The sequence below is a fragment of the Martes martes genome, assembly GCF_963455335.1.
Source record: "Martes martes genome assembly, chromosome: 8".
Taxonomy (NCBI): Eukaryota; Metazoa; Chordata; class Mammalia; order Carnivora; family Mustelidae; genus Martes; species Martes martes.
This window is the reverse complement of record NC_137895.1, coordinates 8,979,699-9,007,068: the sequence shown is the minus strand read 5'-3', so window position 1 is coordinate 9,007,068 and position 27,370 is coordinate 8,979,699. Positions and strand designations below refer to the sequence as shown.

The window sequence follows — 27,370 nt, the reverse complement described above, 5'->3', positions numbered from 1 at the left end:
ATCCCTTCTCTCTTTTCCCCACCATCCCCTGTGCACAGACAAGGGGATGTGGCCCTGCCCCCCTACTACCAGCCGGAGGAGGACGACGAGATGCCTTTCATCTGCTCCCTTTCGGGGGACAATGGCATCATGGGCTGCCACGAGATCCCCCCGCTCAAGGAGCAGGGCCGCGAGTGCTGCCTGTCCAAGGATGATGTCTACGACTTTGGGGGAGGGCGCCAGGACCTCAACGCCAGCGGGCTCTGTGTCAACTGGAACCGCTACTACAACGTGTGCCGCACGGGCAGCGCCAACCCCCACAAGGGCGCCATCAATTTTGACAACATCGGCTACGCCTGGATCGTCATCTTCCAGGTGAGGCCGCTCAGGCCTGGCGCCTGCCCGCCTGCTGGGGGTCCAGGAGACCAGAGTGGGACCGAGGGGTGGAGTGAACAGCTTCCTCAGGCAGGTGGGGCTTGGCACTGGGGTTTAGTTGAAATCTGCCCATCTCGCTGGCACAGGGGGCATTATCAAGCCCGATCACAGACAGAGCAGCTGAGGTTGGAAAGAAAGGAAGCGAGCTATATGAGGGTCATGTGCTCTTTCGTGGAGACTCGGGACTTTAGTCCAGGTCTGGGTGACCCCAAAGCCTATGCTCTTTGTGGAATCCCAGGTGGCCCAGGGGTAGATGGACCCCAGCAGGGAGGTCTGTTCAGAGAGGGGAGAGGCCAGACTCGAGCCTTGTTTGAGGGGCTGACCAGGCAAGGCCCACACGTAGGACGTGGGAGCAGACACACTCCTGGTGGAGGTGAGCGCTGGAGCGAAGGCCGGGGTGCAGGAAAGCCCCGGGGTTGTACAGAGAGCACCGAGGAGCTGTTTGTGGGGTTGGGCAAGGTCTCTTGGACAGTTCTCTTGACCAGTCACTAAGAAATACATTTTACGGGACGCCTGGGTGGCTCAGTTGGTTGGGCGGCTGCCTTCGGCTCAGGTCATGATCCCAGCGTCCTGGGATCGAGTCCCACATCGGGCTCCTTGCTCTGCAGGGAGCCTGCTTCTCCCTCTGCCACTCTGTCTGCCTGTGCTCACTCTCTCTCTCTCTCTGACAGATGAATAAATAAAATCTTTAAAAAAAAAAAAAAAAGAAATACATTTTACTCAGCATATGCATATACACATATATACACACAAAGCAACCTTTTTTTTTTCTTTGTTTAAGAATTTATTTATCGGGGGCGGGGGAGGGAGAGAGTACAAGCAGGGGGACCGGCAGGCAGAGGGAGAAGCAGGCTCCCTGCTGAGCAAGGAGGCCGATGTGGAACTGGATCCCAGAACCCCGGGATCATGACCTGAGCCAAAGGCAGATGCTTAACAATTGAGCCACCCAGGCGCCCCTGCACGAAGCAGTGTTAATGTTACTGTGTGCAAAGGCTTGATGGCCTTGCGTGGCCCCCGTGCATTGCAGAGGACAGGGATGGGGTATGTTGAGGGAACTAGGGCTGTGGGGCCTTGGGTGTACTTCTTGATGTCTCTGAGCCTCAGATTCCCACCCCCCCACCCCGATGTCGGGGTAATAACAGCTCTCTTACCGTGAATGACTGGGAAGAAGAAACCAGATGATGTGAGCAGAGCAGTCAGCCTAGCGTGGAGCGAGGGCTCGGTCAGGGTCACCTGAGTGCTGCGGTCAGAGGGAAGAACAGGGCTAGAGCAGAGAAAGGGTGGTGGCTGAGAGGCCCCGAGGAGAAGGGAGGGCCCTACTGAGGTGGCTGCTTTGTGGCTTCGGTCTGGGGAGCAGTGAGATCACGGGATTCAGAGCTGCAAGCTATGATGTGATGTGATCACAGCCCAGCGGCTGCGTTTGGAGACCCTTGGCCCCGAGAGGGTGAGTGGGCTGCCCCGGGGCTCCCGCTCCAGAAGTGAACAGGAGGGCGACGCTGGGGAGGGCCCAGCATTTGTTGTGCCCAAGGCTGCTCTGCCTCGCTCTCTGGGAAGGAGAACGGGGACAACAGTCATACCGGCCTCATCACAGCCACGCTTCCGGGTTCAGCCGAACCGCACCCTAGCCCTGCCTACCAGGTGGCCTGCTAGCCCGTGTCCTAGAAGCAGCAGCAGCAGCTGAGGTTCAGAGAATGGCCCAGTTGGTGAGCTGGGGCCGGAGTCCAGGGCCCCCTGCTTCCAGCCCACCTGCCTTCATGTGGGAGACTGGAGGGGGCGCTCTGGAGCAGGTTTAAGTCTGGTTTCTCCCGCCTACTGGGCTGTGTGACAGCGGGCGAATACCGTAACCTCTCTGAGCTTCTGTTTCCTCACGTGTGTGCCGGGGGTGAGGATGGCTGGCCCGTCGAGACTTGTGAGGAGTCCGAGGGAGAATGTGTATAAAGCGGTCGGGTGCGCCGTAGGGCCTCTGCCTGGGACGCTGCATTTGCTGTGTGCCTTCCCCGGGGGTCCTGCCTGCCCTGTCTCAGGCTCGCTCCCACCCCACTCTGCTCTGGCTGCAGGTGATCACTCTGGAAGGCTGGGTGGAGATCATGTACTATGTCATGGACGCTCATTCCTTCTACAACTTCATCTATTTTATCCTGCTTATCATAGTAAGTGTCAGGGGAGCTGGGGCTTTCTGGGCCAGCTCAAGGACCCCTGGACGAGGGATGGGGTTGGGGGGGGTCCCCCGGGAACCCCGCAGAGCCAGGGGACCTGAGTGGGAGGGAGCAGGAGGGGCAATTTTTTAAGATGTCATAGTTGAGTAATCTCTACCCCCAGCGTGGGGCTCAAACTCACAACCCGGAGATCAGGAGTCTCGGGCTCTGATGCCTGAGCCAGCCGGGCTCCCCAGGAGGGGCGATTTTTAAATGCCTCCGAGCCGCGGGTGATGGAAGGGACTCGTCAAGGCGGCAGCGGGAAGCATTCATCATTTTCTATTGCTTTCATTTCTCATTTCTGGGCATTTAAGTCCATCTAGTCGCTTCTGCTCATGTTTCTCTGCCTCGTGGTCACGGGGAACGCATTCTCCTGACCTTAACCGGGGGCAGCCCCTGGACGGAAGCTTCTCTAGGGCTCTGGCTTACTCCTGTCTTCCTGGCGTGGGAAGAGGAGATGCCCTGAGATGAAAGCCCCCCCCCAGCTGCTTCTCCACGGGGCTCCCTGAATTTTCGGAGGGACCCCCACCTCTCAGGTGGCTCTGCCTTGTGGGGGTTGCTTTGGGGTGGAGGCGGGGCTCTGTCTCACAGAGCAGGGCCCTTCCCCAGCCAGCCGCCCCTCCTGCCTTCCCCCACAGCCTGCCCAATGTGAGCTCATCCACCTTGTCATGCCTGACTGCAGCCCCAGCCCCGGTACAATCCCCCAAATGTCAAGGTGATTCACTCCCGGGAGAGTCAGCGCTGGTGGCTCCCTGCTGCTTTGAGGCCGAGTTCTCTGGCGTGCTGGTGGTGGGAGAGAGCACGCTTGGCTCTCTGGGGGCAGCACCCCGTTCTGAGCTGGGGGGACCTTGACCTAAGGGTTCAGGACAAGCTGGCAAGTGACCTGAGACATCCCTGCTGTCAGCTTTGCTCTGATGCCTTCCTGGGGAGGCCTGGGCCGTGGACCCCTAAGGAGACAGCGGATAAAAGGAGAGGGGTCCGGGCTTTGATGAGCATTGTCGTTCACCCACTGGTCTGCCCCCTTCCCCAGCATAGCCAGGGAAGCCTGCACTGTTCGGGGGCCTGAGCCCGAGCACTGGGAACTGAGCAGTGAGGGGGACCCCCGCTCTGCTTTCCAGGAGCTTAGTCTGGGGGCCGGGGGCGGGGTGGGGGGCGGAGATGGGCTGTAGCTGACAGCGACCGGGCAGCGTGTTAGGACCCATGACAGAAGGAAGCCTGAGAGGCTAAGGGAACCCAAAGGATCTTTCGAATCTAGCTTGGAGGAGGGATGGGGGAGTGGGAAGCTTCCAGGAGGAGGTGATCGCAGAATTGAGCCTTAAAGGCTCAGGGCCGGCAGCTGCGGGGAGAGCCTTCTGGGCAGGGGGCTGAGCACAGAGACCTTGAAATGGGCAGAGTCCTGAGGGCGGGACCTCAAACACTGGGGTTGCTTAGAGGAGCCTTGAATTTCAGGGAGGGGCTGGAGAATGTGGTCTGCCCCTCCGGATGGAGTCAGGGGTGGGAATGTGGGACCGGCGACTCCCAGCGTGACCCAAGGCAGGCCCCTCAGCTCCCCCGACCCGCAGTAAAGTAGGGGACAGTGATGGCACCCAGGCTTCTGGGCTGGCATACCCCGTCAGTGTGCCCGCTGCTGTTACTGGGTCCCAGGTGGCCCTGTCTTAAGAGAAGGGGCACTGGCAGGGGGCGGACAGTGCTGAGTTTTTCCAGGCGCTGGGAAGGGCCCAGAGAGCAAAGTCTGAGTGACCTTGTTGTCATTTTGCCCTGTCAACCCTGGCCCCGCTGGGCCACCTGGCCACTCTGTTCCTCAGGTGAGGACCCAGCAAGGCGAGAGGTCCTCAGGGTTCCCCACGACTGGAAAAGTCTTAAGCTTGTCTCTCCTGAGCCTTCAGCCTTACAGATGGGGAAACGGAGGTCCAGAGGGATGGGGTGGGGGGGCCCCTGGGTAGAAGGCCCCCCCCTTCTACCCAGCAGCTGTGGAGGCAGACTGGGTAGAAGCCTGACAGCTGTGAGCTCCCAGAGGGAAGGGGCTGTGCCCTCTCCTTCCCGGTGACCCCTCCCACGGGCCTGGTGCTGGGCAGGGCCCTAGGAGATGCTCCTGGAAGACATGACCAAGAGAGCCAATGAAGGGCATCTTCTTACTGGGGAATTTTTCCAGAGTCTTCCAGCCAGAAAGCCCTCCCTCTGCCCCCCATAACCCCAGAAGCCCAAGGTCCCTATTTTTGGCCTGGGGGACAGGAGGGAAGGGTGAATCAGTGGCTGGGTCTGGGGTCTACAGGAAGGCAGCCTGGAGGAGGAGGCAAAGCCACTCCCCTTGCTGACGGGGCCTGCAGATCCCCTTCAAAGGCTTAGCTAAGACTAGGGTAGCAGCCTGCCCTCTGGAAACCAGGGCAGGAAGGGCTCTGCTCCCTGTGGTGGCCGCTGGAACTGGGCCCTGAGTCGGGAGGTGGCAGGATTCCTAGGACTAACCGGGCAGCCTCTCCCTGCCTCCTCCACCCAAGCAGGGGTAAAGCCACACAAGTAAACGCTTTCTGAAGGAACCTTCTCTTTTGTCTGGGTGCCCAACCAAGGCCAAAGTCAAGCCAGAGAGAGGGAAGGGCTGGAATGGGACTCAGGACCTGGATGGCCTGAGTGGGGCTGGGCCGCCCTCCCCGGTCTCCCTGCCCGGCCTCTGTGCTGGTGTCCCAGGTGGGAGGACAGCCGTGGCCCTGGGCCTGAGGGCCTGTGGGAGCGGGTTTGGAAGCAGGTCCCAGTGGGGCCTAGGGAGCTGCCCGGGCCACCGCTGTCCTGGGGCCCTGGCCTCCTGTCGGAGCAAGGCCTCAGCAATCTTTTCCTGTCCCTATCTGTGCCCGTGCCTCTCCGTCTCTCTGGGCCCTCCACTCTCCGCCCCTCTCTCTCCCTGCCTCCCCGTGTCCCGTCGCTCTGCATCTGCTGTGCCCTCTGCCCCTGTACTCTCTGAGCCTGTGTCACTCTCTCTCGGTGTTTCTCCTGTCGCCTCTCTGTCCTCCTGGCCATCTCTGGCTGTCTGCCTCCTGGCTCTGTCCCGTCCCCGTCTGGTGCCTCCGATCTGTCCCTTCTCCCCTTCCTGCCCTCCTTACTGCCTGTGGGTCCCTCTGCTTCTCCCCTGCCACTGTCACTCCGGCTCCATCTCTGCCCCCCCCCGCCCCCGCCCCCGTTTCTCTTTCTCTTTCTCTCCGTTTTCCCCTCCCCCATCTCTGCCTACCCCCCTCCACCAATCTGTCCCCTCTATTCCTGTCCCTGTCCTCTCCTCCCGTTGGTCACAGGTGGGCTCCTTCTTCATGATCAACCTGTGCCTCGTTGTCATAGCGACCCAGTTCTCGGAGACCAAGCAGCGGGAGCACCGGCTGATGCTGGAGCAGCGGCAGCGCTACCTGTCCTCCAGCACGGTGGCCAGCTACGCGGAGCCCGGCGACTGCTACGAGGAGATCTTTCAGTACGTCTGCCACATCCTGCGCAAGGCCAGGCGCCGAGCCCTGGGCCTCTACCAGGCCCTGCAGAGCCGGCGCCAGGCCCCGGGCCCGGGCGCGCCCACCAGCATCAAGCCCGGGGCCCACGCCAAGGAGCCCAGGCACTATAGTAAGTGGCCCACCCCCGCGGCCTCAGGGGGTGCCCCAGGGCCCCCTCCCACCCCCACGGCCTCCGGGGCACCCCACAGCCCCCCAGCTCCTCAGTGCCAGCAAAGCTGTCCGGCAGGGGGAGCCCAGGCGGAGCTCCAGTCCGTGCCCCTTGTTCCCTCCCTGCTTTCCTTTTCCTGACCTCCTGCTGGGGCCTGGCCTGGGCTGGCCTTGGGCTAGGGTGGTGGGAGCAGCACCCTGCCACCTGGAGGGGTTCCCTTGGGGTCCGGTGTGTGGTCTTGTGCACTCAAACTCCACCCTGGGCTTTACACTTGAGAGAAATGAACACTTGTCCGTCCTGTCTGGTAAAACCCTGAAGCTCCCGTCCGCTCAGCCCGCCTCACCCCCCGCACGGGTTCCTGCTGCCCCCATGTGCTTGCTAGCACACCAGAGCAGTGACGACCAGCCACCTGGAATAAAGGGGGTGTGCCCCCCCTGCAAAGGCATGGTGTGTAAGGGACACCTGTGCCATTTTGTGATCTCCTGTTTCCTGGCTATTAGGCTCAGAAAGGGCTCTCCATTCATTTTCTCATCTGTTCTAGAAAGTAGTCCTAAGAAGGGGGCCCAGCGAGTGACATGATCCCATTTTTGGGTGGGAAAACTAAGGTCCAGATAGATGAAGGGGGTCACTTAAGGTCACACGATGTGTCAGGGACAAAAACAGCATCAGAGACATCTAAGTTGGGTTTGCTGAGCCCGCCTCCAGGGGGTAATGAAAAATGAATGCTCCTGTTCCCACAGAAGGCAAATGCACCCTGGCAGATGGCCCCCCCAGCCAATCCAACACCCCCCCCCCCCTGCTTAGCCGCTGGTGTTATGGAAGTCCGCAGGGACTGGACCCCAGAGCAGCTGCACAGTGTGTGACCTTGGAGAGCCTGGGCCCCTCAGTGGGCCTCAGGCTCCTGCTCTGCAAAGTTGGGGGGGAGGCTCGATGAGCAGTGGGAGTCAGCCACCCCCAGGCCCTGCTCCCGCGGCTCTGACATCCTGGGAATCTGAGATTCTTGGGAAGCAAGCCGGAGAGCTGGTGCTCAGAGCTGCCGCCCACCCATCCCCGGGTGCCAGCCGTCCAGGCATGGTCTTGGAGGAGGCTCCAGGTGGCCCGTGGGCTGGCCCAGCACGTGGACGGGGGAGCTGGGGTCTGGAGAGGCCGGGAGATGTGGGGAGGGCTTCCTGCTGCTGTCCCGCTCCCCCAGGGAACCTGTGTGGACGAAGTTCAGGGGGCCATCTGGAGGGAGAACGTGCCCCCTGTCCTGGGGCTTCCGTGCCTTCCCCCTTCCCTTCCCCCTTCCCTGGAAAGCAAGTTTCAGGGGCCCAGCCCCACGTACAAGTGGGGCCGAGCAGGGCTTGGCTGAGATGGGACCGACCCCTGGGATTCTGGCTGTCCCCCTCCGGCTCCAGGGGATGAATGTGTCCGAGGGCCTCGTCCAGGCCGTTGGGAGATATTTGGAGGCAAAGTCTGGAAAGGAAGGGTAGGCATTACATGTTTTTCTTTCCCTTTAATGTTATTTATTTATTTATGGCTCACATAAGCAAAACACGTTTATTCTAGGAAAATATAGGAGGCAAACATGAAGAAACCAAACCACCCAGAAAGAAACTCCCTGACACCCGTTTGAAAGGGTTCACAGGTCACAGGGCTCTGGCCCACGACTGGCCCACGACTGGCCCAGGCTTCTGAAACTCTCCCTGGGGCGGCAAAGGGGATGGAAACTTCTGCGCCCCACTCCCTGCTGTGTCTTCTCCCCCAGGAGCCAGCCTGACTCTCAGCTTGTGAGGAGGGAGTTTGTCAGGCAGTTTCTAGAGCGAGGGTCTGTCCCTGCCCAGGGCTCCGGCCTCCTTCTCTCCCCAGGACACAAGCCCCACATAAGGGTGGGACAACGGACAATGGACAGGCCACCAGGGCTCCCCCTGAGGGGCGTCCATCTTCCATACCAGCTTGACTCTTCTAGAAGCTGTTCCTCAGCCATTTCCCTAGCTCCGATGTCAGCAAGCAGGAGGGTGGGAGGGCTGGGCCTCGGGCCAGAGAATGATGGAACAAGGCTGGGTAACAGGCACGTGCGCCCCAGGCGCGGTTCCAGACACACCACACGCAGCACTGTTGAACCCGCCCCACAGCCCTGCAAGGAGGCGCTCCGGGTCCTGGCTTTACACAGGGGCAGACAAATCCCAGAGAGCTGAAGCTGATCCCCCAGGAGCCACAGGCCCCTTGGTCTCCTGCTGGGCCCCGCGAGTCCCAGGCAGGGCCTGGAGCCCAGGAGCCTGAGGCGCACACACAGGGCTGTGTCCCGGGGTCAGGCTGGGGCCTGGTGTGGGCAGGGACTGTGCCTCTGAGACCCTCCGACTCGCGTGACCTGAGGCAACAACACCCCTGCCTTGTGTTTGCCTTGCAGAGCTGTGCCCTCAACACAGTCCGCTGGACCCGACGCCCCACGCGCTGGTGCAGCCCATCTCCGCCATGCTGGCCTCCGACCCCGCCAGCTGCCCCCGCTGCCAGCACGAGGCGAGCCGCCGGCCCTCGGGCCTGGGCAGCACCGACTCGGGCCAGGAGGGCTCGGGCTCTGGTGGCTCTGCTGGTGGCTCGGAGGAGGCCGATGGGGACGGAGCCCGGAGCAGTGAGGATGGGGCATCCTCAGGGCTGGGGAAGGAGGACGTGGAGGAACGGGCGGCCGGGGCCACCCGGCTGTGTGGGGATGTGTGGCGGGAGACTCGAGCCAAGCTCCGAGGCATCGTGGACAGCAAGTACTTCAACCGGGGCATCATGATGGCCATCCTGGTCAACACCGTCAGCATGGGCATCGAGCACCACGAGCAGGCCAGTGGGCGCCGGGTGCAGGGCTGGGCGCGGGTGGGGAGGGAGGGCCGGGGTGCCTGCGCCCAAGCTGGACCCATGCAGCCCGGGGTATGGAACATCCCCTGTGTGTCTGTCTCCCATCCTACAGGGACTAGGTCCAGGTCATCCCTGTGGCCTCAGTGCCGAGCCCCGGGCCCAGCCCAGAGGGAGGGAGAAGCTCTGGGGGTCTGCACAGTGGGTGAGCGAGTGAGCGAGGGGAGCCACGCGAGTCCCGGGACTGCGGGGCTCAGATCCAGCTCCTTTCTCCTGAGCAGCTCAGCCTGGACACCAGGCACCCACAGCCCTTCCTGTCAGTCTCTGCCAAACCTGACTTCCGGTTGTCAATTTCCTCGTGAGCCCTCCTGTCCATTCTCCACCAGACAGTTGGCATGATCTTTCCCAAGTCTGGGCTCTCCTCTGCCCCGAACTGCCATAGCTCCCCATTGCCCTTGGCACAAAATCCAGACCTTTCCTCTGACAGCCACGGCTCCTCTGTGGGCAGTGTCTTCGGCCGGTGGGGCATCCTCCTGTCCCCGATACCCCCTACTTAGTCCGCCGTCCACACCACCCCAAGGCACTGAGTGTGACCCCGATGTTGCCCTGCAAAGACTGTCCCCTGTCTCCCTCCTCTGCCAGCCCCCTGGTTTCTTCCGTCCTCAGCGCTGGGTGCAGAGAGGGCAGAGCGAGTGTTGGCCGAGTCAAATGGTGTGTCCCAGGCCCCTTGGGCCCTCGGGGATACTCCTGGGGCTTTGGGGGTGAGAGGAATTTGGAGACAGGATCCTAAGGGGGTAAAACACATGGAAGAGGTGGCAGGAGCTCAGGGAGGGTACGTTAAGAGGTAAGAGGCTACTTGTAGGGACACAGGATGGAAGGCTTAGCACATGTCTCCAGGACATAGGTCACACCCTGGGGTGACAGCCTTCATGACAAGTCCGGTCCTGGCCCTATTTGACAAAAAAAAAAAACCACCCAAAACCAACACCATTTTCTGGCTCCCCCAGCCCCTGGGTGGGTACCCTCCCTTGACCCGTGCGCTAGGCCTGTGAGGGCACCCCATGTATTAGCTAGTGACCCTGAGGCCTAGGGAGGGAATGTCACTGACCTGAGGTCCCACAGCCAGTGAGGGGTCATATCTGCACCCACATCTTTCTGTGGCAAGAACGACCCCCCCGCGGGCTTAGAACGAAGTCCCCCTTGGCTTCCGTGCCGCCCTCTTTCCGTGGCAGCCCCCCCCCCCCCCCCGCCCTCCATGCCCCGTGGTAGGCCACACTCTCATTTCCCTCTTCATTAGCTCGACAAGCCTTGGCTCCATTCAATTTACTGAAATGCGGCCCCTGGGGCTGCAGCGACACTCTGTTCGGAGCTGCCGGCTTGCCAGCCATTCTGGCTTAATTAAAAAGGTCTCTGGGGGGGGACTGGGCGGGGACGGCTCTCTGCAGGGTGAAGCTGGGTAGACAGGCGGCCCAGAGCACCCTTGCCTAGGGCTCAGACTTCTGGCCTTTCCTGACCTTGGCCTGCCAGGGGGGCGCAGGAGCCTGGCTGGGCCAGCGGTCCTAGAGGGGGGGCCCCGCGGGGGACCAGGTGACGTTGGGGCGCTGCCTCTCCTTTCTGAGCCGGTGGCACCGAGAGGGCTTGTCACGGCGCTGCTGCCGCAGGGGAGCCTGGGCCCCGTTCCCGCTGGGGCTTGGGAGAAGCAGCTTGCCAGAGCCAATTTTCTAACACTTAGGAATGTCGGAAGCTTGTTTTTAAACAGTCGGTAGCTTAAACTTGGCCGTGGTGAGAGTATTTACACCATAGAGATCGGCATGCGCTGCGGATCAGGGCACTTTGTCAGAGGCCCGTTGTCGGGTTCTCTGGGTCACAGCCTCGCCCCTACCCAGAGGCCTGGCTTCTACCCCACACCCCTCCCCTGCCACCTGCCCCTACTCCCCACCCCACCCGGCTCCTTCCCTGGTTCTGTGACTGGCCAGCTGGGGCCCTCAGGCAAGTCCCTTGGCCTCCCCCAGCCGGTGGCTCCATCTGGAAATGGGCACACGGACCCTTGTCACAGAGGGGCCGGGCGGGTTGACTAGGAAGCCCGGCACACAGTAGGTTCTCACTGATTTGCAATCATTTAGGAATCTTCTGTCTGAGCCTCCCATCAGTGCCCTTGGGGTGAGGTTACCTTCTGCTGTCTGGAGCCTGGAAAAGTTAATTAATTAATTAAATAAGAAGTGAGGGGGAGGGAGAATTTTTTAAAATGTTCTTTTTAAAGCTGCCCTGAGTGGCAGGCATTGTTTCCCCCAGCTCCGCGCGGGGTCTGCTGCAGGCCCGCTGGCGGGTTCGCTCCGCTCCCCTCGGCTCCCAGACGCCGCTTGGCGGGAAATGGTCCGCCCCCGTGTTTATTCTGAGCAACCCTGTCTGAGGTGGTGTCTGCAGAGAGAGGTGGCCCAGGGCCACTGGGAGGCGGGGAGCGCGGGCAGGAGCTGGAGAAAGCAGGCGAAGGCGCACAGCCCCTTTCCTGCAGGGGTGGTGACTGCGGCGGGGAGGCATCGCGGGGGCCTGGCAGGGAGGCTGGCAGGGTCGTGGGGGGTGCTGGGGAGTGAGAATGGGGCGAAGCCTGTGCGCCGCTCTCCTGCTCCGTCTGCCACCCCTGCCTCTGCAGTCACAGGTGCTCCCACGAGAGGTAAGATTGTGGGTGCCCCTGGCCTTTAGGTGGCCGTGTCTGCCCTAATCACAAGGGACACCGACATCCCCAGGTTCCTCATGGGCAAAGATGCTGTTCTTTGCAGGGACTGGCTTGGGAGGAGGTGACAGTTAAAAGGGGGTCATCCAGGGAGGGGCCTGCTTGTGACCCATGAGGTGGTCAGATAGAGCTCAAGTCTGCTCTCCCGAGTAGCCCAAGGGAAGAGAGGGGAGACCCCGAGTGGTCTATGACAGAGGTTACACGACGAGCAGGTGGGTGGGGTTAGCTGGGGGGCCCAGATCTCTCCATCATCACCTGCTGTCTTGTGTTGTCACATTCCTTGTGAGCCTCACGGCAGCCAAATGACAGGCAAGGCCAGTGTCTTAGATCCACTGGGCAGGTGGCGAAACTGAGGCTTGCCCGCTGACCTGGTAAGCAGCTGTCAGAGCAAGGCTCCAGGGTGCTCAGGCAGAGGCGGAGGCTCCGTGAAGAGGACGGGAGGTGCTAGGAGGCCTGGGTGGGGAGGCTGAGCTCTGGTGGCAACTTCTCCCTCTCCCGGCACTCACCTGCCCCGGTGCACGACTCTTCCCAAGCTGGGCAAGGCTGCTCTCAGCCCCATCCTGTCCGGGAACTGAAGGATAGTCATCGAGTTGGACAAGAAGAAACAGAGGGTTGCCCTGACCAGGCAGCAGGGCCGGGGTGCAGGCAACCTCCCGGGGCAGGTTAGGGTAGGTCCACTGACCCGTGCTCCCAGGGGATGCCATTCAAGGCCTCCAGATCAGTGGATGGCTCAAAGCAATCTTTATTTTCCCTCTTGCAGCCAATCTGGCATGACTCTGGGAAGAGGAGGACGGGCTGGCTTGGTGCCCAATATTCCAGCTCTGTGGGGACTTAAGGGAGAGAGCCTACATGGGCTGCAGTCATGGAAGGCTTCCCAGAGGCAGTGGCCCTGGAGATGGATCCTGAAGGTTGATGAGGAGTTCATCAGTGAGACAGAGGAGGGACAGGTACAGGGACCAGGAGCACAGGCATTCCCCCAAAGGGCCCTGAGCCCTCAAGGAGGATGTGCATGAAGGGCAGGAGACAGCCCAGGAGGCTGGGGTTTCTGTCCATTCATAAAGTGTCTTAAGGCAGGGTTTGTCCTCAAGGCAGTGGGGAGTCACAGAAGACTTGTGAGGAGGGCAGTGACATGTCTGTATACTGAGCTGGAGCCTCAAGTCAGAGAAGTGGGGGAGTTGAAGCTGTCAGGGCCAGGGGAGGGGACAGGCCAGAGGGAGAATTCCTCTGATTCAGATTAAGATCTGATTCCACCACTTCCTGGCCCTGGCCCTGAGTCGTCACTTCCCTCTGAGCCTTGGTGTTCCCGTCTATGAGATGGGGATACCATGGGGTAACGTTTGAGATCTAGATAATTTGAGGGAAGTGCTCGGCGCCAGCTGGGGGAGGGGAAACCCTTCATACCAGCTGCCATCATTACCATGGGGCGGCACCGGGCTCCAGGCTGCCTGTAGAGGGGCCCCTGCCCAGCAGGACCTTATTGACCCCTGCAGAAACGGCCAGAGGCTGGGTGGCCTCATGCCTCCATGGCGTTGGGCCAGGAGGAGTGAGGCCCCGGTCCCTCTCCCTCCAGTCTGCAGCTCCTCCTAACCTGCCCTCCACCCTCCTGCCTCCTGCCTAACATGGTTTCCGCCCTTTCTCGCCTCCCCCTTCCACTGGGTGGGTCTCTGCCGCCCCTGCCCCGCGGTCTGTCTGCGTCCTGTCGCTCCTGTTTCTGGCCCCCTCACCCACACCCACAAGGTCCTAATCTTGGGCCTTCCTTATGTTTTCACACGTGTTTTTCTTCCTGTCTCCACACCCCACCTTTGCCTCTCACTCCCCGTGTCCCTATTTGTCTGTCTGTCCATCTCCCTCACGGTTGCCCCCGTCCCCGTCCCCACGCCCTCCCCCCTCATCTCACCATACAGAAGAGTCCGTGTTCATCCATCTGTCTTCGCTCCCTGTCTCTCTCCCAGAAAAATGCTTGCGGGAGTGATGGATGGTCCATTAGGGAAAGATTAACAGGTGTGCGCTGGACTAGAGAAACAGCTGCTGTGATTGGGGGGGCGGGGGGCGAGCAGGCGACCTTTCGCCGAGCGCGGCGGTCCCACATCAGTTACGGGGCGGGCGTGTGTGGGGGGGGCGTTGTGGGGCCCAGAGCGGGCCGACCCTCATTACCGACTGTCGGACTGTCAGCGGCCCCGTTTTCCATCTCTGCTGCCACCGTCGATCTGGCAGGCTGGGAAATTGGTGTCTCCGAGAAGCAGCATCTGGGCCCAGCCCCTCCCCACCCAGGGCCCCTCTCTGGGTCCCACTCCTCTTTTGGGGCCATTTTGCGAGTCAGATGTAATTACAGTTGGAAGTGGGGCTTTCGCTTTTTCTCCGGGCTTGAGAGGACCTGGCAGTTTTATTAGTTTTCCCAAGCACTGGTTGCAGGTGGGCGGTTGTATGCGTTTTTTTTTTCCCCCTCTTCTCCTTTTAACCCAAATGGAATATCAGCGTCAGGCTAGAGAAGCGCCCTGTCACCCTGTCGCCTGGTGGAGGGACTGGGCCGGGGGCTGGGGACGCCAGTGGACGGCGCTCGCTCTCACATCCCACTCTCGCTCTGACCTTTCTCTCGGCCTGGAGCCCGTCTCTTCTCCTCCCTGTCACTGGGCTCCCCCTCTCAGCTTTGGGGTCTCTGCAGAGAGGTCCCTTCCTCCAGGAAGCTGCCCCTGACTGCAGGATCGCCACTGCCTCAAGGCACCCTCAGCTTTTCTCTGTTTGTCAGCTTGGGTGTTGGGCTTTGCTTGCTGGCGACAGGGACAATGTCCCCATGCATTCACCCCCTGGCCGCCCCGGAGAGCGCGCGCGCCTGGCCCGTTAGTGACCGCTCAGCGGACCTGTGGAGGGTGTGAACCATGGGGGCGTGTGAAGGCGCGGCTGGATGGGTTCTGGGGGGGCTCTGTGTGTCCGGGGAGAACAGTTTGGGGTGTGATTCCGTGGCTGTGGCGCGTCCCTGCTGGGGGGCTCAGAGCAAGGCAACGCACTCCTTGGAGCTTCCGTGTCCTTCTCTGTGAACTGGAGACGCGAGCAGTGGCCTTGCACGTTGTCGGAGGCGTCAGTAATTGTGTTGGGTGTCGGGCTCAGTGTGGGCACGTGGTCAGGCCTACGTGGTGGCCCTTCCCTTCTTTGTGGTTCAGGCGGGAGCATCGTGGCTTGGTGATGAGAAGAAACCAGACACTTCATGGTACTAGAGGGCTCGTGGAAGAGGGGCCTGAGCCCTGTGTGGCACTTAGCGGAGAGGGCCGGAGTGAATGTCATCTTATTTCATGCCGTTTTATGGATGAAGAAACTGAGGTGGGGGTGGGGCGGCGGAAACCCCTGGGACCCTGCCTCCTCCTAGTCACGGCCCAGAGGGCGGCCTGTTTTCTACACCAGCATTGCTCGCACCATTCCATTTGTCAGGTGTCACCTGCTGCTAAAAACCAGGAGGTAATCACGTCTGGGCTCAGAGGGTGGCTGTCCGGCCAGGGGTAATAGTCGCCTTCTGACCAGCTAGTGACTCTCACCCCTGACCTCCCCGGGTTCTAGTGTCTTCCGCTGAGAAGTCGTGAAGTACAGGAAAGAGCCGTCGTGGGACCCAGTAGGTGCCCGGTCTCTGTCTCTTCTTCACAGGGGTCACAGTGCTCTCCAGCCACCCACAGTCCTGAGCTGACCATTGCCGGGGAAGGGAAGCATGGGGAGGGCTCAGGAGGGAGGTCTGCACAGGCAGGGGTGAAGGGTGGGAGCCTTGGAGCCGGGCTGCCTGAGTTCGCATCTTGGCTCCCCTCCTTACCTGCCCCACCGCCCAAGGCAGGGGGCTCGGCCTTCTCTGAACCTGCTTCCTCCTCTGAGAAATGGGCTCTTGTGTGGGATTAAGTGACACGAGGCCTGTAAAGTTCAAAGGACAGGTGCTGCACATGGTAAGTGCTTCCTAAGTGGGGTCACGGGCAAATAGGGACTCTCTAAGCAATGACTGGCCTGTCTTCTTGCCTTGCTCTGCATCAAGCCATGTGACCTTGAGTCAGCTTCTGGGCCTGTTTCCTGATCTGTAAAATGGGTGTCACGATAGCTCCCTCAGTGCACACGGTACCGGCGTCATTTCCGAATGTGTGGAAGGTCAGCCCGGCGGTGTCCCGCCCTCTCGGTGGACTCTCAGGGCGGCAGCAGAGGGCCAGCCCCTCTGTAAGATTCTCAAGGCCACTGTGCTCCAGCAAGGATTCTGCCTGACCACCCTGGGGGTCCTGGGCCCCCGGGCATCCAGAGAGGATCCGTGGCTGTGCTCTGGCCTCACGGGGTCCCTGTCCTCTGTCTCAACGCCTCTACAGCCCGAGGAGCTGACCAATATCCTGGAGATCTGCAACGTGGTCTTCACCAGCATGTTCGCCCTGGAGATGCTCCTGAAGCTGGCTGCCTTCGGGCTCTTCGACTACCTGCGCAACCCTTACAACATTTTTGACAGCATCATTGTGATCATCAGGTGCTGCCCCCCTCCCCCCCCCACCGCAGGCTGCAGGCCCACAGGCCCAGAGTGGGGAGGAAGGGGATCTAAGGCACCCACCCCTGGCCGGGAAACAAAGCGTGTGAGAACACAAAGGAAATAAATTACACCCAAACACAGTTATCAAATATTTAAACATCTGTCATTGACTAATCTACGCGCTTCTAGATTAATGCATGAAATAGTAAAATCTAGCGGTGGATCTCGTGACTACCGTTGTTCCCAAGAAAGGATGAGTATCAGTAATATTTGGAGATATGTACATCAACGGTTATAAGATAGAAAATTATCAGCGATTTTGACCGGCCAGAAAATCAAAGGGACTGCTGGTTCTCTGTGGCTTGTTTACATTCATAACCAAAAGAATGTTAAATCTCAAAAAGAGGTGGGTGGGTAGACCTCCTGACTTCTCGCCCTAGACTTCTCGTGGGGGGTGTCCACGGACTCCAGGTCAAGAGCCCCTGACTTAGAGCATACCCCGCAGCAGCAGTGACCCGTGAGACGTGTTACTTGTGGGATGGATGAATGAATGAATGGAAGCTCTCCGTCTCTCCGTCCTCCCTCTGCCTTCCTCCCCACCCCCACCCGCCCTCTGCTGAACCCTCCTGCCTCTCTCCCTCCTCCCCCCCACCCCGCTCACCCCCTCCCAGCATCTGGGAGATCGTGGGGCAGGCGGATGGCGGGCTGTCGGTGCTGCGGACCTTTCGGCTGCTGCGGGTGTTGAAGCTGGTGCGCTTCATGCCGGCGCTGCGGCGCCAGCTGGTGGTGCTCATGAAGACCATGGACAACGTGGCCACCTTCTGCATGCTGCTCATGCTCTTCATCTTCATCTTCAGGTAAGCCCCGCCCACCTGTGCAGGTGCAGGAGGCTCGGGGAGCACCTTCAGGTGAGCCCCGCCCACCCCAGACCCCTCACGCGCAGGAGGCTGCGGGAGCACGGCTGGCCGAGCTTCTCCGGGCAGCACCCTGGACCTGGGAGTGAATCCTGACACCATTGCTTCATCTCTGATGGCTTGGGGCGAGTCCTTGCCCTCTGAGGCTCAGTGTTCGCCTCTGTAAAATGGAGCCAGTGCTGCCCTCCCCGCCCCCGCCATCTTCCCCGGGGGTTCTGAGAAATAAACAAGGTGGATGGGTCCCTTGAGCCACCTCCGCTCCTCCCCCAGTATCCTCGGGATGCACATCTTTGGCTGCAAATTCAGTCTCCGCACAGACACGGGAGACACTGTCCCCGACAGGAAGAACTTTGACTCCCTGCTCTGGGCCATCGTCACGGTGTTCCAGGTGAGCGACCGCATGTCTTCCTGTGTGTGTTGGTGGAAGGGGTTTCTCCCAGGACCGCCGCTTGGGTGTTTTTTTCAGAGGTGGCCCCTCGGACAATCCAGAGACGAAGGGTGACCCGCCAGGGAGGCCCCTCAGTTCTGGCCTCCAGCAGACAGGTCCTGGTGCCAGGTCGGGCTGGCATTGCATGGGCTCTGGGAGCTGGAGTGACCCACCGCCTGGGTTCGTCCCTGCCCCTCCACTCCTGCCTAAGACTTGGGCACCTTGGGATTCTCCTCTGAGACTGTTTCCTCACCCATGCAGCTCTGCCACCTGCTGGATTCCATCTGCGCCCCCAGCTGGGTTGGGGCTTGGGGGTGCCCTCGGGCTGAGCTGTCTTCCCACTTCCCCCACAGATCCTCACCCAGGAGGACTGGAACGTTGTCCTCTACAATGGCATGGCCTCCACCTCCCCCTGGGCCTCCCTCTACTTTGTCGCCCTCATGACCTTCGGCAACTATGTGCTCTTCAACCTCCTGGTGGCCATCCTGGTGGAGGGCTTCCAGGCAGAGGTGACTGCAGCCCTGGCAGAGGCAGCACCCCCTGGGGCCCGCACTGGGTGTGTGTGGGGGGGTCTGGATGGGGGAGGGCTGCAACTCAAACATCTAGCAAGTAACAAGGTCCCAAGGAGGGGGTTGCCAGTTAGGTGGTGAGCTTCCTATCGCAGGAAGCATGCAAATGGAGGTTGCCTCTCAGATCCCTGCCTTTCCCCTAGGGGTGTAGGACTAGGTCTCTCCATTTCTGAAATTCGAAAGCCCCTAAGGTCTGGATCCTGCCTCCTCCCTTCTCTGAGGGTCAGGGGATACCTGCAGTCAGGCAGATGTGCGTTTATGGCCTCTCACTTTCCTTTTCTGGGCCTCAGTTTCCCCTATCTGTAAAATGGGGATGAAGAATTCAGGAGGGAGGGATGGGCTGAGGCAGCCTGCATTCCAACAAGAGGGATGGTCTCCCAGGGTGATGCCAATCGCTCCTACTCGGACGAGGACCAGAGCTCATCCAACATGGAGGAGTTTGACAAGCTTCAGGAAGGACTGGATGGCGGCGCAGGTAAGCAGGTCTCCACTGGCACCTAGGGGACCAGGACCCTTCCCCAGTGATACAGGTGGGCGAAGGGCATGGCGTCGGGTTTCCCCTCGAGCCCAGGCTCCTGGACTCTAATTCTCTGTGGTCTATTCACATTCACAATGGAAAGAAACACACAAATGCCTCAAAAGAGGTCAGTGACATTCACAGCCCTCCTGAATTCTAGCCACGGAGGAAACTGCAGTTCACCCAAACCCATCCACAGCGTGCCTGTTAGGAAGAGACTCGGACCTCAGAACACCTGGGTTCTGGTCCTGTTGGTACCACTGGGCAGCTTGGAAGGAAGCCTCCCCCACCCTGAGCCAGTGTCCTCCTTGGTAATTGGGCTGGACCGTCTTTGCCTTGCTTCGTGAAGTGGGCCCAGGAGTGAGGCTCCCAGGCTGGGTGAAGCTTGGGGCTGGTGCTGAACACAGGAGACAAAGGATCTGCTCATCCAGAAAGAAAGCTGACATGGGGCGCCTGGGTGGCGCAGTGGTTAAGTGTCTGCCTTCGGCTCAGGTCATGATCCCAGGGTCCCGAGGTCCAGCCCCACACCGGGCTCCCTGCTCAGCGGGAGGCCTGCTTCTCCCTCTCCCACTCCCCCTGATTCTGTTCCCTCTCTTGCTATGTCTTTCTCTGTCAAATAAATAAAATCTTGGAAAAAAAAAAAGAAAATACAACTTAATAGAAAACAGGACTTAGAGTCCATTCCTTTAAAAAAAAAAAAAAAAAAGAAAGCTAGGGGTGCCCGGGTGGCTCAGTGGGTTAAACCCTCTGCCTTCGGCTCAGCTCATGATCCCAGGGTCCTGGGATCGAGCCCCACATTCAGGCTTTCTGCCCAGCAGGGAGCCTGCTTCCTGCTCTATCTCTGCCTGCCTCTCTGCCTACTTGTGATCTCTGTCTGTCAAATAAATAAATAAAATCTTTAAAAAAAAAAATAAGAAAGCTGACATGACAAGCTCTGAGAACAATGTATAGAATTATTGAGTCCCTTATATTATACACCTCAAACTAAGAAACACTGTATGTTAACTATACTTAATTAAAGAAAAAAAAGCAAGCTGACCGCTCTCCAGGACGGGTGGAGGAGAGGGACATGACTTGTGGTCCAACCCAGAAGGTGGAGGAGGTCTCCTCAGGAAGACTGTTTGCTCTTGTTCTTTGTTTGTCCCCCTTCTGTCTCCATCTCAATCCTCCAGATCCTAAGCTCTGCCCGATCCCCATGACCCCCAATGGGCACCTGGACCCCAGTCTCCCGCTGGGTGGACATCTGGGCCCCGCCGGAGCTGCAGCACCCGCCCCCCGCCTCTCGCTGCAGCCAGACCCCGTCCTGGTGGCCCTGGGCTCCCGCAAGAGCAGTGTCATGTCACTGGGCAGAATGAGCTATGACCAGCGCTCCCTGGTGAGTCCTTGTGAGGTGCTCTGGATGGGTGCTCCCTGCTGGGGCATGTGGTGAGGGACCGTGGGGAGAAGTGCCCATCAGTCCAGCCTCAGGCTGGTACCCAGGTTTAGGGGATCAGACTCTCTAGCTTGAACCAGGCAGGGACCATGTCTGTTGCATTCCTGGGTGCCCAGTGCCAGAGTAGGACTTGGCAACAAAGAATGAATGAATGAATGAATGAATGAGTAGTGCCAGTAGGTCCCTTAGGGAGAATTTTCGTCTTGGCTGCAATGTGTAGGGTAAAGAGCTGGGCTTTGGGGTCAGGCACATCAGAATTCAAATCTGGCCTCTGCCATTTTCAAGCTGTGTGACCACGAGCAAGTTACAGCCCTCTCTGAACCTTTTTCCTTACCTGTGCAATTAGAAGACCACCCTGAGGTGCTGTAGCTTCCTCGGGGGAAATGAGGGGGCAGGAGGAGATGTAGCCACATCCTAGAGGTGCCCACATGTCCAAGAGTGAGAGCCAGGCAGGGAGAGGACCCCTGGGGCCTAGCCTGTTCTGTCACCCACTAGCCAGGCCGGTGGCCCTCTTAGGGCCTCAGCGGGTGTGCGGGCTGCCTTCAGTCACCGCAGTGGCTTGTGTGCGTGGTGGCTTCCTTCCAGTCCAGCTCCCGGAGCTCCTACTACGGGCCGTGGGGCCGCAGCGGGGCCTGGGCCAGCCGCCGCTCCAGCTGGAACAGCCTCAAGCACAAGCCGCTGTCGGCCGAGCACGAGTCGCTGCTCTCGGCCGAGCGCGGCGGCGGGCCCCGGGCCTGCGAGGGCGCCAGGGACGAGGGGCCGCCGCGCGCCGCGCCGCCGCATGCCCCGCACGCCCACCACGCGCACCACGGCCCCCACCCGGCGCACCGGCACCGCCACCACCGCCGGACGCTGTCCCTCGACACCAGAGACTCGATGGACCTGGCCGAGCTGGTGCCTGCCGTGGGCGCCCACCCCCGGGCGGCCTGGCGGGCGGTGGGCCCGGCCCCCGGGCACGAAGACTGCAATGGCAGGATGCCCAGCATCGCCAAGGACGTCTTCACCAAGATGGACGACCGCCGGGATCGCGGGGAGGATGAAGAGGAGATCGACTACGTGAGTGGGGGCGGGGCGGCGGGGTCCCCCCCCACCCCCGGAGCCGAGGGGCGGGGCTAGCAGGCACCGGACTGCAGGAGAGCGCGCAGGGGGTGGGCTGGCACTGCTCCCCCCTCCCCCCGGCTGGTAGTGAGGCCCCCCTTGCCTGGTCTGGGACAGTTCGCAGGTCATCCAGGGGCCCCAGTCTAGTTTTTGGCTGGGGTGAGCGGCGATGGGCAGCTCGGCGCAGCGCTGACCCGTCTGCGCTCCGTCCTCGCCTTGCCAGACCCTGTGTTTCCGCGTCCGCAAGATGATCGACGTCTATAAGCCGAACTGGTGCGAGGTCCGCGAGGACTGGTCGGTCTACCTCTTCTCTCCCGAGAACAGGTGCGCAAGGCCAGGCTTGCTGTGAGGTTAGAGTAGGGGATTGGCATGTCTGGGAGGGAGAGATTTCTGCCAAGCCAGGCCAAGCTAGTGGTGGAGGGTCTTCCATATCTTAGAGGACCGTTGTGGTCCAGTGTGGAGGGTCTGCAGGGAAGGGGGAGGATCTAGGTGTCCTAGATCCCTAGTCTAGGCCATTCCTGTGCTGGCACCAGGTTGGACAAATCCTCAAGTCACCTGGGGTGCTCCCCAGGTGGGGGCATCAGTAGGCCTCCTGGAGGAGGAGGCCCGTGTGCTGGGTGTTGGAGGCAGCTAGCATTCCAGTAGGTGAAGCAGGGGTTGTGAAGACGTGAAGACTGGTCCAGGGAAAGGGAGCAGCCCAAGGGAAAGCCTGGGGGCAGAAGGGGAGGGTATCAGGCCATGTGTATCCAAGTGGCTGGGAGTTTGGGCTCAGAGATTTGCATCCATCTTTGGAGGGCCTGAGTGCCAGGGCAAGGGGGATGCCCTTTGTCCTGTGGTGCCAGTGTGCTCGAGGGAGGCAGCTTCGAGCGGGCACCCTGAGCATACACGGAGACCAGAGAAGAGAGATGTCAGCTTCTCTAGGCTGTCCTAGTCCTTGTGTGTGCCTGGGCCCGCTGCCTTTTTTCCTGGCTGGGGCGTGGGGCAAACTGACACTCTCGTGATGCCCTGCCCACCCCACCCAGGTTCCGGGTCCTGTGTCAGACCATCATCGCCCACAAGCTCTTCGACTATGTTGTCTTAGCTTTCATCTTTCTCAACTGCATCACCATCGCCCTGGAGAGGCCCCAGATCGAGGCTGGCAGCACCGTGAGTGGCTACAGCCTTCGGGCAGGGAAAGGGACAAGGCAGAGGGACAGGCCACCAGGGCCTGCCCTGGGACGTTGTGCCGGGCTCAGGGGGCTAGGAGAGCTCAGCCGGGCCCAACACCAAGCCCCATGGAGGGACATGTGGTAGGAGCTCACCTCTGGGGAGGGGGATGTCTCCAAGACGGTGGCCCTTGGCTGAAGGGAAGAGGCTGACCAGGTGGCGGGGCGGTTCTGAGAGCCCCTGGGCCCATGAGAGCTCTCTTCTTTCAGGAACGTATCTTCCTCACTGTGTCGAACTACATCTTCACAGCCATCTTTGTAGGCGAGATGACACTGAAGGTAGCTCCGGGCTTCACCTGGGACCCTCTCCCACCCCCGGCTTTGGACCCCTGGCTCTGGGCCAGCCTCTCCGAAAGCTTGTCACTCACCTGCCCCTCAGCCACATTCCACCCGAGGCCCCGGAGACCGGTCCCTGCTAGGTGCCAGCCCCTAGGTTGGGCTCCAGGGACTCAGAGGGGGTCAGCCACGTCCTTAACTCTCCAGGAGCTCACATCCCGGCTGCTTCCCAGAGCGCTCGGCTTTGAGTTGGGTTAGCCAGATGTGCGGGGAGCAGGGAACGGGGTGGCCCGCTGGGCCTGTTTCGGGGGCGGTGGGGCACGTGTCCTCTGTCAGACCATCCACCCTGCCCTCTGCGGGACTGGTCCCCACATGTCCCACCTGACCTCGCCCCGCCCCCTCCCAGAGGCTGGCCACACCCCGCCCCCCGTCCCCAATCGCCATCCGGCTGACTCCGCCCATCGCCCCGCCCCCAGGTGGTCTCCCTGGGCCTGTACTTTGGTGAGCAGGCGTACCTGCGCAGTAGCTGGAACGTGCTGGACGGCTTTCTCGTCTTCGTGTCCATCATCGACATTGTGGTTTCCGTGGCTTCAGCCGGGGGAGCCAAGATCCTAGGGGTCCTTCGGGTCCTACGGCTCCTGCGCACCCTACGCCCCCTGCGGTGAGGACTCCTCCCCTGCGGATGGGGGAATCCCTGCATGGTCTAGTGAGCTCCTGGGGTCTAAGTGGACCCCTCCCTCTGGCCCTCCTTAAGCACTCAGCCCTCTGATAGCCAGATTTGTGCGGACAGGGACCAGGCTGTTGATGCTGCTCCTGGGGGAGGAGTCTGGAGACCCTGGCAGGAGGGGGGTGCTGGAAAGGCGGGGCTGAAGGTGGCCCCCAGGACTGCTACCCACTTTCTGTGTGTCCCTGGGTGGCTCGCTGTCATCTCTGGCCTTCAGTCTCCAGATGATGGTGTGGTGTGGACCCCAAGGGGACGGGCTTAGGGCATAGCACACTGCTGTGCATATAGATCTGGGGTTTGGGGTTCTCTCCCCTGGTGACTCTGGGAAAAAGTGGGTGCTTTCTCCAGACATGGCTGTGGGCTTATGGTGCCCCCGGCCCCTGTCTGCCTCCAGGGTCATCAGCCGAGCACCTGGTCTGAAGCTGGTAGTGGAGACGCTTATCTCTTCCCTCAAGCCCATTGGCAACATTGTCCTCATCTGCTGTGCCTTCTTCATCATTTTCGGCATCCTGGGAGTGCAGGTGAGGGGTGCTCAGGCTGGGCAGGCACTGCGGTGAGCTTTGGGGTTGGGGAAGGGGCTCCGCATTCCTGTTCAACTCTCCCGACGTGTGTTGACCAACCTAGGGGCTCAGGTGGCCCTGCCAGAGCACCGACGTCCCTGCCAGCCGCAAGCTCCCAGTCTAGAGAGAGAGGCGGACACAGACCTAATGTCTGAGTGCAAAGAAGTCTGGGTAAATGGGATCACAGAAGTCCAAGCTACACAGAAACACAGGGCTGGGCTGGAGGCAAGAGGCAAAGCATCCTGGAGGAAGTGGCCTGGGCACTGGGCCTTGAAGGGGAAGTGATTCCACGGGTCATGGCTGGTGGAAGGTGTTTCAGGGGAGGGTGGGCACGTGTGTGGAGGTGAGCTCAGGAGCTAGGGCTGGCACAGAGCCAGGAGCCAGACGGTAGGCTGGGCCAAGGTGGGAGAGACTTGGAATGGCAGCTAAGAAGTTGGGGCCAGTTGGGGTGCGTCGGTGGCTCAGTCAGTTAAGCGGCTGCCTTTGGCTCAGGTCATGATCCCAGGGTCCTGGGATTGTGCCCCACATTGGGCTCCCTGCTCAGCAGAGAGCCTGCTTCTCCCTCTCCCTCTGTCTGCTGCTCTGCCTACTTGTGCTCTCTATCTTTCTAATAAATAAATAAAATCTTAAAAGAAAATAAAAGAAGTTGGGGCCAGTTTCTGTGGAGGTAGAGACCATGGAGAGGCTCTGACACAGGGAGGGGCTTGAGCTAACTCGAATTTTGGCTTGGAGCCCAGGAATAGGATGGGGCCATAGGGCTGGACAGGGAGAAGGAATGAGGCACATCATAAAAGTGTGCGGCACGGTGATGGCTAGAATGACCTGGGCCCTCTGGGGTCTGAGCTGCAGCTGAGAACTTCCTCTTTCTTGTCTGAGTCCTGAGCTGAGACCTCCAGGCTCCTCACCTGGTCCCGGGTTTGGGGCTGGAGCTGCAGAGAGGAAGGGCTTGATGCAGCCTCCATGTGGACAGTGGCCCTGCACCTTCCAGGCAGGGTGCTTGGGTCCCTAGAGAGGGTCCCTTTACCTCTCTCTCCCCCTTGGGGATATGCAGGCAACTTTCTCCTGTGGAGTCCCTGCCCATATTCTCAGGACTGAGGTCTGCGGAAGAGCCCAGAATCAGACAGACATTGGATCTGCCTCATCATTATTTTTTTTTTAAGATTTTATTTATTTGATAGAGAGAGAGAGAGCAAGAGAGAGAGACAGCGAGAGAGGGAACACAAGCAGGGGTAGTGGGAGAGGGAGAAGCAGGCTTCCTGCCAAGCAAGGAGCCCGATGCGGGGCTCGATCCCAGGACCCCAGGATCATGACCTGAGCTGAAGGCAGATGCTTAACCAATTGAGCCACCCAGGTGCCCTGACTCTGCCCCTTCCTAAACCTCATATGACTTTGGGAAAATTACCTAACACCACTGCGCCTCAGTCTCCTCATCGGTGAGATGGGCTGAGAGCAGCCGAACCCCATGTTGGGGGACTTGGTGAGATGCTGTGTTGAGCGCTTTGTCCAGGTTGTGCACAGAGGAAGTGCCCCCTGTGGGGCAGGTCCCTTTCCCGATTTGTATGCCCCCAACCCCCAGCCTGGGTAGACTGGTCCGCTAACCCTGTGGTCCTTCTTCCCCCCCACCCCCCAGCTCTTCAAGGGCAAGTTCTACCACTGTCTGGGCGTGGACACCCGAAACATCACCAACCGCTCTGACTGTGTGGCTGCCAACTACCGCTGGGTCCACCACAAGTACAACTTCGACAACCTGGGCCAGGTGAGCCCTGCCTGTGTACCCCTGTCCTGACCCCCCGCTCCCCAGTGGATGGGGGTACGAGCTCTTCGGTGCCAACATCCTAGGATCACAGATCAGGCTCTGGTCCAGCTCTGCAGGGACTGACCCTGTGACTTCTTTCTAGGGTTCAGTTTTTCTCTCCGGCAAAATGGGTAGGGGGGAGCTCACGTCACAGGCAGTGCGAGGCTTAGAGATCCCGAGTGCTTCATGTCTTGGGAGTGCGAGGTGTTTGGAGGGGCTTCAGTGAACACTGGTTCCTGGCCTCCACCTCCCTACCCCGGGGACCCGGACAGGAGTTTTAGAGACAACCAGACCTGGGTGTGAATCCTGGCTCTGTGCCAGTTACTGTGGGCTTTCTGAGCCTCCGTTTTCTCATCTGTAAAATGGGAATGTGACGGCCTAGCAGGCAGGCAATGGTAACAGAAAGTAGCAAGCCCCTGGTCCAGAGTGGGTTTCCTCTCCCAGCACCCATCTACTCTGCTCTCCACCTCAGTGGGCAGGCAGGCCCCCTGCCTAGTTCCTGCCTTGCCCGTGGCCCCCTGTCCTGGGGGCCTGCCGGGCGTGGCCCATCTGGTCGTGCCCCAGATGAGAAGAGCTTGAGGGCAGCTAAGTGTAGTCAGATGGGGAGGTCACACGAGGTCACTCCCCAGGTGACCTGGTCCCTCCCCAGGTCACATGAGGAGGGAACGAGATCTGGGTCTGTGGGACCCTGGGCCTGTGCCCCGCTCCTCTGCCAGGGACGCCCTGGCTGGATGCCACTGAAGCTGTCCCCTCACGTGACCAGAGATCCCACTCGCCGTGCCCCCTGGGAGCGGAGCCATGGCCCCAGGGCAGCAGCGAGTGGGCAGGGAAAGGGAGTCTGGAACTGGGACACAGGAGCTCCCCTAGCCCTTCCAGATTTTCTAGAAGCAGTGCCTTTCAAGGTGTTAATGACTCAGTGGATGATAAAACAAGAGGTTTGAAAAAAAAAAAAAAATGTTCCGGGAAGCCGAGGGAAAGCCTGTTGGAGGCATTCTATGAACTTGTTCCCGACTCCCTGAGCTGAGCGCCAGGCCCAGGGCCCGTTTCCAGGGAGCATCCCCAGCCCTTTCCCATTCTGGGCCTGCCTGATGCCAGGCTAACATCCTAGTAAGGTGTTCTCGAAGTCAGGTGTTCTCAGTGCCCATACGGGGGAGTTAGAGCGCGGCCCAGAGCCTTTGGCTGCTTGCCAGGCCGCTCAGGAAGGTTCCAGTGTCTGTGCTCCGGTGCCCTCCCCTGTAAAGGGGGAAGTGACAGCAGCTGTGTGTTTCCCAGGGCCCAGGTTCTGCACTTCAGGCCTCTGTGACCCCAGGGCCCCCAGGAACATTTGCCTCTTGGCATGTGAGGGCTTCGTGCCCTGGCCTGGCCACGAGGGCTCCCTCTGTGTCCCTAGCTCTGTCGTCCTCCTGGGCCTGAGTCTTTTCCAGGCAGCCCTCAGCACCGTTCCCAGCTGGAGGGGAAGAGGTGGAGTCTGTGCCCCCCGGGGTGGGAAGGAGGGGCCGCACCTGCGGGGCAGGAGACCCATCCCAGAACACCATGTCCCTGCCCGGGGTCCCTGGGCCACAACAAAGGAGCCAGTGCGAGCT

At 60.4% G+C, this 27,370-nt stretch overlaps 1 protein-coding gene across 1 annotated transcript in view; it reads left to right on the top strand.

Moving 5' to 3' along the window:
- CACNA1I (calcium voltage-gated channel subunit alpha1 I) overlaps window positions 1–27,370 on the top strand; it is a gene marked incomplete at both ends in the record, with an annotated part of 101,823 nt that overhangs the window by 58,699 nt on the left and 15,754 nt on the right. The window contains 17 exons of the mRNA XM_080811364.1: window positions 39–354; window positions 2,472–2,564; window positions 5,888–6,200; window positions 8,629–9,050; window positions 16,119–16,270; window positions 16,942–17,127; window positions 17,455–17,572; window positions 17,965–18,120; window positions 18,562–18,655; window positions 19,870–20,072; window positions 20,715–21,185; window positions 21,451–21,551; window positions 22,250–22,373; window positions 22,643–22,711; window positions 23,185–23,369; window positions 23,827–23,953; window positions 25,623–25,748. Coding sequence (XP_080667490.1) covers window positions 39–354; window positions 2,472–2,564; window positions 5,888–6,200; window positions 8,629–9,050; window positions 16,119–16,270; window positions 16,942–17,127; window positions 17,455–17,572; window positions 17,965–18,120; window positions 18,562–18,655; window positions 19,870–20,072; window positions 20,715–21,185; window positions 21,451–21,551; window positions 22,250–22,373; window positions 22,643–22,711; window positions 23,185–23,369; window positions 23,827–23,953; window positions 25,623–25,748 — 3,256 coding nt within the window. The remainder of the gene's footprint in view (window positions 1–38; window positions 355–2,471; window positions 2,565–5,887; window positions 6,201–8,628; window positions 9,051–16,118; window positions 16,271–16,941; window positions 17,128–17,454; window positions 17,573–17,964; window positions 18,121–18,561; window positions 18,656–19,869; window positions 20,073–20,714; window positions 21,186–21,450; window positions 21,552–22,249; window positions 22,374–22,642; window positions 22,712–23,184; window positions 23,370–23,826; window positions 23,954–25,622; window positions 25,749–27,370) is intronic.